Here is a 13,528-nt window from a genome sequence, read left to right as displayed (position 1 = left end):
GAAAGTAAGGAGCGACATTAAAACTTAAAACGAGCAGAAATTACTCCGTATATGAAAGGGGCTTTTCCTCCTCAATGCCCCGCTCTTTACTCTAAATTTTTTTTACGGTTTTAAGAAGTAGAGTTAAGAGAAAGAGTCAAACTTTAGCGTAAAGAGCGAGGCGCTGAGGAGGAAAAGCTCCATTCATATAGGGAGTAATTTTTTTTGTTTTAAGTTTTAATGTCGCTCCTTACTTTCATTTAAAAAATACTTGTTTTTTTTATTTAATTATATAAAATTGAGTCAGTAAAGACACATTAAGACAAAAAAGAAAAGATTTTCAGAAAGTTCCTCCAGTATAAAATATGCCCTAGGAAGTTTACCCCCGAAAACTTCCCTCCCCACGGAAAACGCTGCCAAGCAGAAAATCCCCCCCCCCCAAAAAAAAAATGTCTGTATGCTTTTCAATAACAAATACTACATGTAAACGATGGACAAATTTCATAAATTACAGCCTTTTCCCCATGAGCTTGGGGGGGGGGGGGGGTAATGCTATCCACAAATGCGTAGCTATTGGACCTTTCAACTAGGCTGAACAAAATGGCTATCTCAAGATTTGATCAGATGAAATTGGGGGAAAAAGGGCCATGGGAAGGGGACTAGCTGCCCTCCATTATTTTTGGTACAAATACTATATGTAAAAAATGGACAAATTTATAACTTAGTCTTTTCCCAAGGGGGCTTTGGAGGTCATGCTATCCACAAATGCCTAGTTATTAAACCTTTCAAGTATGCAGAACAAAATGGCTATCTCAAAATTTTGATCGAACAAGTTTGGGGGGGGGGAGGGAAGGGGGCGTGTTAGGCGGGAGCTAGTTGTCCTCCAACATTTTTGGTCACTTTAAAAGGGCACTAGAACCTTTGTTTTTTATTGAATGCTCTGGAATCACTGGTTTGGTATGATCACACCTAAAAAAAAAAAACAACAAAAAACGAACATTTGTGATTTTTATTATGGCCAAACAAACAAAAAAAAAAAAGAAAAATCCCACATTTTTGTATTTAGGATTTTGAAACCACTATAGTAGGATCCTCTGATATGCTGAATATGAGGGTGTGATTTTCATTAAGACTGCTATACTTTTCGAGGAGTTCTCCCCTTTTTTCGAAAAATGGGCAAATTTTTTGAGCCTTGTAACTTTTGATGGGTAACATTAAATTTAATAGACTTTACATATTAGAAATCAGCATAAAATTTGACTCTTTTGATGTATCTCTTTTCATCAATACTCTGTTTTTTAGAGTGGGTTACCATTGACTATATTGCTCTTTACTTACAGTTTGTTACCATAAACTGTTTGATTTTTTTTTTTAGATTTTTTTTTTTATGAGATTATTGTTACAAAGCTCTTGGTTTCTTGAAAAGCACAGACTAGTTCAAAGAGCTGCATTTTGAAAGAGTAATTTATACAAAAACATTTATTCTCTGATCCAAAGGCTGTTTTATTCTAACTGATCTTTCTTGTGAAGCCTAATTTCTAAGTGGTAAATTACAATTCACCTTATAGTTATGTTATTTTTATTTGTCCAGTGAGACAAAAAATTGAACTGTAAAGCATGTTGGCATTTAATGCAAATTACATGAATTAGTAAAGATTTTATAAAGAATTATTAAAGAAACATGAATTATGCACAATAATGAAAACTTCAATAGAAAGTAGTTCAGATAAAATTTTCCATAAATTTTCTATATATTGCAATTTTTACCTGTGATGGTAAAATTTCACAGTCATGAAGATCCTTCAAGTTTTTCTCAAAGCTAATATATTGAGCTTCATGAACACCCAAAAGAGATAAATATAGTAAGGGTTGTAATTTTCAGTTTTCCCTGGTTGATAAGGGCAATTGTCATTTCAGTCGGCCTATATGATAAACCAAAAACGGTTCCATGTTTTTTTTTCTGTATTAGTGTATTTTCTCAATGTGTGAGCTTTTGCATACTAAGTGGTTGGACAATGACAAGTAGAATGAAATCAGTTGTAGAAGTCACATAGTACCGAAAACACCATTTTGGTGTTTTGAGTGTTTGATCATTTTTGGTCATGTGGTGAAAACCACATGATTTAACATGTGGTTTTGATTCTTTAATAACAATTGATTTGCGTTAACTGTTTCACATCAACTTTAAGCATGATGAAAATTTACAATTTATAACTCTGAGATTACCAATTAATACCTGAAAGGTGTTAAATCCTCCAAAAATCCACTGTCAAATATTAGGGACACGCAAAACTCATTAACAATTTTAAAAACAAAATCAACCAAAGATTTCGCTAAGTATTTCAAGATAGTTCTTTCGGTATTTATTTAAAAGTTCGTTATAATGAAAACTAAATTTTTTAAATTGCCAAGTTAATTTATTTGCAGAAAAGTTCTTAAAATCAATTTTTGGCTTAAAGTTCTACATCTATTTTTAAAATCAATATAATTACTACAAATCCTTGCATATATATATATATATATATATATATATATATATATATATATATATATATATATATATATATATATATATATATATATATATATATATATATATATATATATATAAATAAGTTGTCTGTCTGTGTGTCTGTCTGTGGATCAGGTGACGTCATGTTTCTGTGTCAGCTGACGTCATGAAGTTAGTTGTCGTCATTTTTGCTTTGACGGTGACGTCATTAACGGTATTTAAGACATTTGTTCACGGAAAAATGTTTAATTGTAAAATGACTGAAGAACCTACAATGGCAACAGCCGAGGAAGCTGCTCAAAGAGTTTATGCCAAAAAACTTGCTGCTGATAGAGAAAGTAAGAAAAGAAAGCGTTCCAAGGAATCACAAGAACAGCAAGGAAACAGGCTTGCGGCTAAAGAACGCAAAACCGCGCAGTTAGATGAAAATCCACCTGGACAGCGAGAGTCAAAACATATCAAAACTGAAAATGATAGCGATGATGATTGGGTTTGGGATTTTGACTTGGATAAGGTCATCAATGCCTACCAGATTATATATATATATATATATATATATATATATATATATATATATATCTACTAGCTGTTGGGGTGGCGCTTCGCGCCACCTCAAAACCTAGTTGGTGGGGGCGCTTCGCGCCCCCCCCCCCCCAAGCCCCCCCGCGCGCGTAAGTCGTTACGCGCCATATTAGTTACGCGCCATTGTAGTTCTGTCCCTGTGTCCCACCTGTGAATATAGATAAAAGAGAAAAGATTTCTCTTTTCGTTATAGATATATATATGTTTTTCACTACGTAAAACTTGCGAATATACTACATTCTGCGATGTCCCATTGTCTGTGCATATAAATATATTGTTAGGCTTACCGACTCTTGAACATGCAACATAAAACTGTCCATGGGAAAAACAATCCGTATTCAGATCTATACCTCATTATTCTAATGATTGCCCTTGAGTTTTGTTGATGGTGATTGCTAATCGAACATTCCCTGTGTCCCGGTCGGCAATTATATTCCCAGTATCCCGGTCGTCATTTGTGTCCCAGTGTCCCAGTCTGTAATTTCTCTTTGAGCGTCCCGTTCGTCATTTATATTCCCTGTGTCCCGGTCGTCATTTGTGTCCCGGTCTGTAATTTATCTTTGAGTGTCCCGGTCGTCATTTATATCTCCCGGTCGTTATTTGTGTCCCAGTCTGTAATTTCTCTTTGAGTGTCCCGGTCGTCATTTATATTCCCTGTGTCCCGGCTTTTAGTTTTCTTTTTCTCCTTTATCTTTCAGTTTTTTTCCTTTTTTTAGTTTTTTTTTCTTTTTCAGTTTTTAGTTTTTTTTAGTTATTTTATTAGTTTTTTTTTCTTTTTAGTTTTTTTTTGTAGTTTTTACATTTTTTTTTTTAGTTTTTTTTAGTTTTTTTTTTAGTTTTTAGTTTTTTACCTTTTTTTTGTTTTTTTTTTTAGTTTTTTAGTTTTTTTAGTATTTTCTTTTTATTTTTTTTGTAGTTTTTACCTTTTTTAGTTTTTTTCTTCTTTTGTATTAATGCTAAAGCCAAGTTTTTCAAACCTGGAGCCTCTCGGACCTAGAACCTGAAACAACGCTTTACCAACTCAGCTACTTCGGCTTGAATACATTCGTTTTGAGCAGCTTCCTCGGGTGTTGCCATTGTAGGTTCGTCAGTCATTTTACAATTAGAAATTTCTCTTCAAACGATCTTCTTACAATTAAAAATTTGTCTTTGAACGATATTCTTATATACCTGTGTCCTGGTCGTCATTTATATTCCCTGTGTCCCGGTCGTCATTTGTGTCTTTCTCTTTGATTGTCCCGGTCGTCATTTATATTCCCTCTGTCCCGGTCGTCATTTGTGTCCCAGTCTGTAATTTCTCTTTGAGTGTTTTTTCTTTTTTCAGTTTTCTTTTTCTTCTTTATTTTTCAGCGTCACTATGAAATACATATCGCCGAACCTTTGTTTTTTTTTAACTAAAATCTGGTAGGCATTGATGACCTTATCCAAGTGAAAATCCCAAACCCAATCATCATCGCTATCATTTTCAGTTTTGATATGTTTTGACTCTCGCTGTCCAGGTGGATTTTCAACTGCGCGGTTTTGCGTTCTTTAGCCGCAAGCCTGTTTTCTTGCTGTTCTTGTGATTCCTCGGCACGCTTTCTTTTCTTACTTTCTATATCAGCCGCAAGTTTTTTGGCATAGACTCTTTGAGCAGCTTCCTCGGCTGTTGCCATTGTAGGTTCTTCAGTCATTTTACAATTAAACATTTTTCCGTCCACGATCTTCTTACAATTAAAAATTTGTCTTTGAACGATTTTCTTAAATACTTTTAATGACATCATTGTCATAACAAACATGACGACAACTAACTTCATGAAGACATGATGACATGACGTCACTCGACAGACCCACAGACAAACAACTGATTTATATATATATACTAGCTGTTGGGATGACGCTTCGCGCCACCCCAACACCTAGTTGGTGGGGTGCTTCGCGCCCCCCAAGCCCCCCCGCGCGCGTAAGTCGTTACGCGCCATATTAGTTACACGCCATTGTAGTTGTGTCCCTGTGTCCCACCTGTGAATATAGATAGATTTATATATGTGTTTCAAACTAAAAATTGCGAATATACAACATTCTTGGCTTTCCCACTACTGGGAGCTTTCCGTTTCCAATTGCCAGCAATTGATCTGAAAATGTTTGACCAGAGTCATCGTTTTGCAATCGGACACGCATATTTGTAGTTAATTTTAATATTTTTACGTGTGCCCATAAATTAGAATTTTTCAGGCAAGCATTCATTTCGTCTGCAGGAGTTAAACTACGTAAAAATTGCGAATATACAACATTCTTGGCTTTCCCATTGTCTGTGCATATACAAAGCCGTATGTACTAATAATGACGTCATATGCAAACGCTCTTTTTACAAACAAACAAACATGCATACACACAACTCGTTTTTTATATAGATAGATAGATACAATACAAATTAACTGCGTAAAACTTGCGAATATACAACATTCTTCGCTGTCCAATTGTCGTGCATATAAATAGATTGTCAGGTTTACCGACCCTCGAACATGCAACGTACAATTGTCCATGGGAAAAACAATCAGTATTAAGATCTATACCACATTTTTCTAATGATTGACCTTGAGCTTTGTTAATGGTGATTACAAATGCTAATCGAATTGGGAACTGCAATCTTTTAAATTGAAAAGGCAGATCCGTTGGAATCATGGGAAAGCGAGGAATAAGAACAGCCTCACCCTCAAAAGGCCCTGTCAAGATTGTGGTCTCTATTAGGTTTTCCATTGTTTTTTTTTACGGCAAGTCGCGTGCCATTGCAAAGCTTTGGTGGGTTGATATTTCTTAAAAGTATTATTGGTACGCCTATTTTTAGTTGTAGCACGTGTGGTGGAAACCCTGAAAGATAACCACTTCATTTGGTTCCAAAACTGTGTCGACTGACTTGTAAAGGACTGCCTGGTCTCGAATCTTGGTCAAAACAATATTGTTGATTTCGTGGACGTCTATATTTTTGGGTGCGAGATTCGCTCTTTCAGTTAGCCATTTATTATTTTTATAATTTTTTAGAATATTCGGAAATACTTTTTCAATCAATTCATTTTTGGACGTCACTAAATTACAGAAATCAGCAGGTAGTTGTATACGTCCTGAAATTGAGTCTACTGGGTGCTTTCCGTTTCCAATTGCCAGCAATTGATCTGAAAATGTTTGACCAGAGTCATCGTTTTGCAATCGGACACGCATATTTGTAGTTAATTTTAATATTTTTACGTGTGCCCATAAATTAGAATTTTTCAGGCAAGCATTCATTTCGTCTGCAGGAGTTGATCTAGGTATTATAGGTAATGTTTGCCTGAAATCTCCCGCAAGCAATATTAATGTGCTGCCAAAGGGTTTCGACTTCCCTCTCAAATCTTTCAAGCATTGGTCCAGAGCCTCGAGCGATTTTTTTGTGCCATTGTGCAATCATCCCAAATAATAAGTTTGCATTGCTGCAATACTTTACCCATCCCAGATGATTTGGAAATATTGCGCGTGGGCGTTTCTGTAGAATGCAAATTCAGAGGCAATTTCAAAGCAGAATGAGCAGTTCTTCCACCAGGCAGCAATGTTGCGGCTATTCCGGACGACGCAATTGCCAACGCTATATCATTTTTTGATCGAATTGATGCCAGAATCAGTTTTATCACAAACGTTTTACCAGTACCTCCTGGCGCATCGAAAAAGAAAATTTCTCCAACGTTGTTATCGACTCAATGCATTATCGTATCATAAATGTCTTTTTGTTCCGACGTTAACTTGGAAATGTTATTTTGTACATACGACAATAGATCACTCGTACTGTAACTTTGTTCACGATCCAATTCTACACATATCGAAACAGCAGCGATACGGTTAGGTGAAGGCATTCCCAAATCCTGAAGAGGTTTGTTTGCCATACGTACGCACAAATCTTCTATAATAACTAAAGTGTAGTTATAAATTTCTGATGTAAAATCAAAAGTCATATCTGACGTCTCTAACTGTTTTCGATGGAGTATATCTTCGGACATTTTTGACTTATATTTTTCCCATAACTCTGTAGGAGCTGATGGAGAGCAAGTTGTTAAAATGATGCCAAACAATGCACGAATTTGACTTGGGGTTGACGTTTCGCACGCGTCATTGATGCAGTTATCCCAGTGTTGGTCATTCTCCAATGAGAATGATAAAAGCTGCAAAGTAAAAGCTGCAGTATCTCGTCCCAAGATTGATTACATGTAAATGTAATAAATAAATCTGGACGACCATAGAGACGAACATACGCAATAGCATCTTGAGCATATTCATGCATATGACGGGGACTGCCAGCATATGACAAAGGTAAAATTGTTAATCTTCCAACGTTTGTGGTATTACTGTCATTTATAACTGCATCTCGCAAATGAATGTATTGTTCAGAGCGGAGCTTGGTCTGATTCAGGCGGATATATAGCAAACGTTCTGATTCAATTTTAGCATACATATCAACGACAAATTGGTGAAACAATTCACGGCATTTTAAAATATAATTTTCTTCATCCTGCCGAATCATTAGTCTATAGGAATAATAATGCATTGCACTGCATTTCTTATTCATTTCTTTGTTAGTGGCTGGATTCATCAATTTAATATTAAAGTGATAGCCGTCGGCTCCATCCCAAAAAATGATAGGATATTGTAGGGCATCGTAGCATCGATGAGTTTCAGCAATTCTTAACAACTGAGCGTTTCGCTTATGAAGAATAATATCTCGAGGTAAAAACTGATCACCGACCATAACGATTGCCACTTCGTCGATAGTAGGAGCATTGTATCTACGCACATGTTGGCCAGGAGGCGTTTTGTCAGCGGAAATAACAATTTTATGCGTATCAGTAGGCATCAAATCGATGGCTGTTTTGAACAGACGCACTAAATTATTATTTTCGTGGAAAAGATGTTGCAATTGGGAAAGGATTGTCCTTTCAACGTTGGGAGAAATTTCGCAACGTGCATTCAATTCAGAATTTCTATCACTGATGAAGTACAATTGTAAAAATTTATGATTCTCGCCTGAGAATGGTAGAAGGGACCCTGCTCTATGATAAATTTGCCCTTTTACTTTGAAAGTAGACATAAATTGATCTGGATTTTCGATTTGGGCTCCAAACGACGTCATTTGGAAACATGAGTTGTATTTTCTGATTTGTGACGAAAAACGCTTAGATTCTGACGTAGTTCCAGTAAGGAAAGTCTTCAATGGCTCTGGTGGTGCAGCCAATAGAGGAAGTTTAACTTTTCCTGAGGCGCAACACATTCCCATTGTTTCACCATTGAATTTCAAGGCCTTGCAATAGGGACAAATTTTAGACATTGTCCCGATTTGAACACATCTACTCAAGCTATAATCATCGACTGGGCTGTACCTGAATGCCAGGCGATAACTTTCAGGTTGCTCTGATTCCTCGGCACGCTTTCTTTTCTTACTTTCTCTATCAGCAGCAAGCCTGATTTCTTGCTGTTTTTGTGATTCCTCGGCACGCCTTCTTTTTTCACTTTCTCTTTTAGCAGCAAGTCTGCTTTCGCGTTGCTCTGGTATTTCCTCGGTACGCTTTCTGTTCTTTCTTTCTCTTTCAGCCTCAAGCCTGTTTCCTTGCTGTTCTTGTGATTCCTCGGCATGCTTTCTTTTCTGACTTTCTCTATCAGCAGCAAGTTTTTTGGCATAGACTCTTTGAGCATCTTCATCGGTTTTTGCCATTGTAAGTTCATCAGTCATTTTAAACTTAAACATTAATAGATTTCTACGTGAACATATATGTCTTAAATATCTTTAATGACGTCACCGTCATAGCAAAAATGACGACAACTAACTTCATGACGTCAGTCGACACAGAAACATGACGTCACCTGACAGACACACAGACAGACAACTTATTTTTATATATATAGATATATATATATATATATATATATATATATATATATATATATATATATATATATATATATATATATATATATATATATATATATATATATATATATATGTAAAGCAAGCCGTTTTGAAATACTTGTTTGTTATTACAGGGCAGATACGTAGGAAAGAAGTTTTTTTGGGGGAGGGCAAAGAGGACGAATTCAAGATTTTGAGATAGGGCGAAACTCCCACTTCCCCTTGCACGTCTCTATTATTAGGAATAAAAAACAAAAGAAAAGAATTGAAAAATAAAAGAAACTGGTTGTGGATTTTTAAGTTATCTGAATTTTTTTTTTTTTTTTTTTTTTTTAGCATTGATTGATTCAAAACGTGTACTTTCAATTTTGTAGGTATTCACCACAGATTGTAATCTGCTGCTATAAGCAATGGTTGTTATAACATCAGTAGAGCCTACAGAGGAACAAGTCAAGTTATTACACAGTAAAGTGGCTCAGGAAGTATCAGCCATTGGTGAAGGTATCTCTTGCATTTATATGCATATTTTTTCTAGAGCTCTTATCAAATGATGGATTCAGGTAGAGGAATTACCTTCATTTTTTAAAATGCATATGAATTTAGCATGTTTAGAAAGATAATCTATAACCCTAAAGTTTGTCATCCAAGCTGCCAAAATTTTCAAAAGAAAGAAGTTATAACTGAAAAAGTACTGTTGCTATTTTAACATTCGGAATTTTTTTTGCAAAATATCTTTAGAGAAAATTGCAAATAAGAATTGGCTATTATATGTGTACTTTTATGTGTTAAACACTGATTTTAATAAATCAGGAGATTGTATATGGTTGAAGAAGCTGCTAGTGAGGCTAAGTAAAACACATTTTAGGTAATATTTAATGTAACATATTACATAGAATTAATATAAATAACTTCAGAGAAACAATTGACAGGTAATATTCAGATGGCAATCCTTCTGTCTGAATCCGTATAGAATTGACCATGGCTATCGACAGCTGGTGCAATACAATAACTTTTTTTGCTAAAATTTGTCCTGACAGAGCTAGCAAAATTGAATAAACAAAGTTCTTATGAAAAGTAAAGGACGCATTTAGACCTGAAATACGTAGAAGTTAACACAAATGAAGAAATGGAGCTAAAACATAAAGAGATTTTATGAGAAAGCCCTGCTTACAACAAACATAAATTGCCACAATTAAGTGTTGCATTGCTACCTCTCTAAGCCCCAAAAGGCTAAAGGGTCTTTTGTACTTTACTGTAACTAAATTGCTTAAGTTAAATGTTTTTTTTTGCGGTTTATTTTTTTACGCATTGTAAATAAATGCATTTAAAATAAATGAATTATTAACAAAAATAAATATCTTTTAAATTAGTAAAACTAAATTGATTGTACATTATGTTTTACTTCAAGCAGTTTACCATAAATGGCTGCTGTGTTGCCACTGCTCAAATTTCCAAAAAGCCTGGGTCTTGACTATACTAAAAATCAAACAAATAGCTAAAGTTGAAATTTTTAGTCTTGATTTTATACATTTGACAGGACTGAAAAAGAACGAAACGGCTGATGAAAAATTGAAGCATATTGTGCTGATAGAACTAGATTGATTGCTACAAATGTGCCAGTGATAAAGAAAAGAATCTGAAGAAGAATATTTAATTTGCATACTACTACATTTAAAAAAAGAAAAATTGTTCAGAATGCATTTGTTTTGAGCAAAAGTTTAAATGACAATCTACCCTTTAAGAGAGTTGGAGGGATGGTAACAGGTTTGAGGAGCAGTGATATTCAGGATGCTGTAAGGCTGTCAAGTTGTTCTGATTTATTCATCATGGATATACAAGTAGAAAAACAACTGATATAGGGTGTCTACTAGTTATTTTCCAGTTGACCTGATGATTTAAATTTACGTGGTTGAATAATTTAGAATTAAGTTTATGGTGATAAATAGTACATAGATAAGTACCAATAGAACATGTGTTTAAAGGAGGTACTGCTACTGATAACTTGGTGTAGCACTATGGATATTCCAAGCCAACAAAGCTACACTCATTCTTCCTTCAGCCACTATTTGGAGGTTCCAAGAAAAGTTGAGAATGTGTAAAAACATTCTTATTTTCAGTCTTTAAATGGTTACAAGCAAGGGACACGGCTGATATGCTGATTTTACCGTAAGGGTGTCTGGTTATTATTGTAATTAAGCCTCAACGTGCTGTAACATAGTATCAGTACAGTATTCTGATTACTTTTTTTTCCAACAGAGAATTTTTTAAAGTCAGATCTGACTCGATTGAAGAATGAAACTCGTGGAGGAAATTGGATGAGGAGATTCTTGCTGCATCAAGATTCGGAAATGGATGCAGCTTTCAAAATGGCTATGGACGCATTGAAAGTTCGTTTTGAATACAAGATTGATGGTAGGATTTACTAATTTTTTTTTCGAATCAGCCCTTCATGCTTATACAGATAGACATTAGTGAATGCCAGTGATTGTGACACTCACATTTGATGTGTTACAAGCGTTTTTTGCGTGACGTTGCTTTCAGTTCATTAATGCCAGATTGAGATCTAGGGTTAATGTATTTTACAATTAGAAGTTTCACCCAAGTTGACTTTTTGTTGTTGAAAATCACTTCTAAGGCTGAGCTTTTCGAAACACTGTTAAGAGTTTTATTGCGGCGTTTATTGACCCCAAGGAAAGAATTTTCCTGGGGTTCTTAGACCAGACAACTTCTCGATGAGACTGGCTTTCTTGAGACCTTAAATGATGGACAGAATTCCATCATTTTTAAAATAAAATAAAGTTTTAAAATAAGACACCAAGTCATAAAAATCCAAAGTTAATACAAACAGTCAACATTAATTTTCATTAGCAAGTAAAAGCAGCTTTCAATTCTGAGTTTCATTTTTAAGTTGTCTTCCACTGCATTTTGTTAGTATTTGCATCCAAATGTGAGCAAATTGCAACTTCTGTGTAATTTTTGTCGGTCGGCTAATTAAAAATGGAGCTTTGTGTACTTGCCTACTTTCAGGGATTGGTGAAGATGGGTTAGTTCTTTTTCTGTTTAGATGATCGAGTCTAGCCCACTATAGGTGTCACATTTTAAAAAGAGGACAAACACAAAGTCTAATAGCAGAAAGAGCTGGTTTTATTTGCGACTGTATTATTTTGTAGCTCCTCCAGTCGTGGTGAGTGGGATAAGTAGAAAAACTACCTGGGATTAGTAGTAGCAATTTATCTTCAAAAACCACCAACAGGATTGACCCCAGCTCTCCAAAAGCATTCTTTGCCAGGGTGTACTTCTAACAAAAAATAACAACAAATATTAGCTACAAGGAATATAATCTATTGGAAGGTGATACCTTTTACCAAGAAATACGGAGATAAATAATTCACACTCAATAAAACCACATAACGTCATGATTCTGAAGCAACAATAACTATAAACTTAATAATAAACACGACCTACTCTATAAATAAACAAAAGAATGTTTTTTTCTGATATAATATTATTGATTCGGCCATCCATCCGGCCAACGAAAAGCAGGTCGTCAATGAATGGAGTGGCAAGATGTCGTAAGAAAGGATTTAAAAGAAGTTGAAACTCCTTGAGAGGGTATAAAGAGGGAAGCTTTGAATGGATTGAGGGAGGAACATGCGCAGCTGTATTTGGCTCATCTGGCTTGGTTCTTCAGTGAGTTGTTAGTTGTAGTAGTAGTGTTATTCCCGTTTGATCTCAATCCGTTTTGAGAGTATACTTACCGAGTAGTCTCATACGTTGCTCAGATCTAAATTGATTAACGTGCAGATCTTTAACACTAGGGCTAAGCGTTGGAATATGCCTATATATAATTGAAAAAGTAGTCCTAATAGAAACTGGGAAAGGGATATCAACATTTCCCCTTGTTCGAGTACCATCATAATGAGCATTAGACCTCCTACGAAATACTCTCGTAAAGAAATCTGGAAGGCACCCATTACAACACTTATGCATAAAAACAAGTACAAAAAAAATAACGCGAATCAGATTACCATAGACCTTAGATCGTTCTGTGCCTCCGGAAGCACCAAGGGTATCGACAAAGAGAAGCCAGTCGTCCCTCAAACCGGTTGCTTCTATAATTTCTACCCAATGGGGTTGTATAGACGTATTTGCGTTGAGAAAGTCCCTCTGGTATGTTCAGCGTAGTGTGTTCTTTGGTTTTCCCCTTCGCCACGTCCCCGTTGATTACCACTGGAGGATGGACTTTGGTGTTCGGTCGTCTTTCGTTTGTGCAACTTCTCCCAAGTATTTCTATCTTCGGGTCCTAATCATGTCGATGACTTGTGTTTACCTAGTAATTTGGCAAATTTTCTGGTTCGAGAACGTGTTGCGTTCAGTTTGTGTTGGGGTTTCTTCGTAGACAATTGTTCTCAAAGGCTTGGTGTCTCCTCTCTTGCTGCTGTTTTAACTTCCAGCATTCCCTATTGTGAAGGTATTTCTGTTATCCAATGGTAATAGTTTGGAGGCTGCGAAAAGGTAACGAAACCTTACTTAGGTGACCTTTAAGT

At 35.5% G+C, this 13,528-nt stretch overlaps 1 protein-coding gene across 1 annotated transcript in view; it reads left to right on the top strand.

The window, feature by feature from the left end:
* The window catches only part of LOC136028187 (motile sperm domain-containing protein 2-like), a 105,271-nt gene that overhangs the window by 6,582 nt on the left and 85,161 nt on the right, over positions 1-13,528 (top strand). Inside the window, exons 2-3 of the mRNA XM_065705890.1 lie at positions 9,356-9,482; positions 11,238-11,393. Coding sequence (XP_065561962.1) covers positions 9,392-9,482; positions 11,238-11,393 — 247 coding nt within the window. The 5' untranslated portion in view covers positions 9,356-9,391. The remainder of the gene's footprint in view (positions 1-9,355; positions 9,483-11,237; positions 11,394-13,528) is intronic.

The sequence above is a fragment of the Artemia franciscana genome, chromosome 6, assembly GCF_032884065.1.
Source record: "Artemia franciscana chromosome 6, ASM3288406v1, whole genome shotgun sequence".
Classification (NCBI taxonomy): domain Eukaryota; kingdom Metazoa; phylum Arthropoda; class Branchiopoda; order Anostraca; family Artemiidae; genus Artemia; species Artemia franciscana.
Note: the sequence above shows the minus strand (reverse complement) of the source record. Positions and strands in the feature narration are given on the sequence as shown.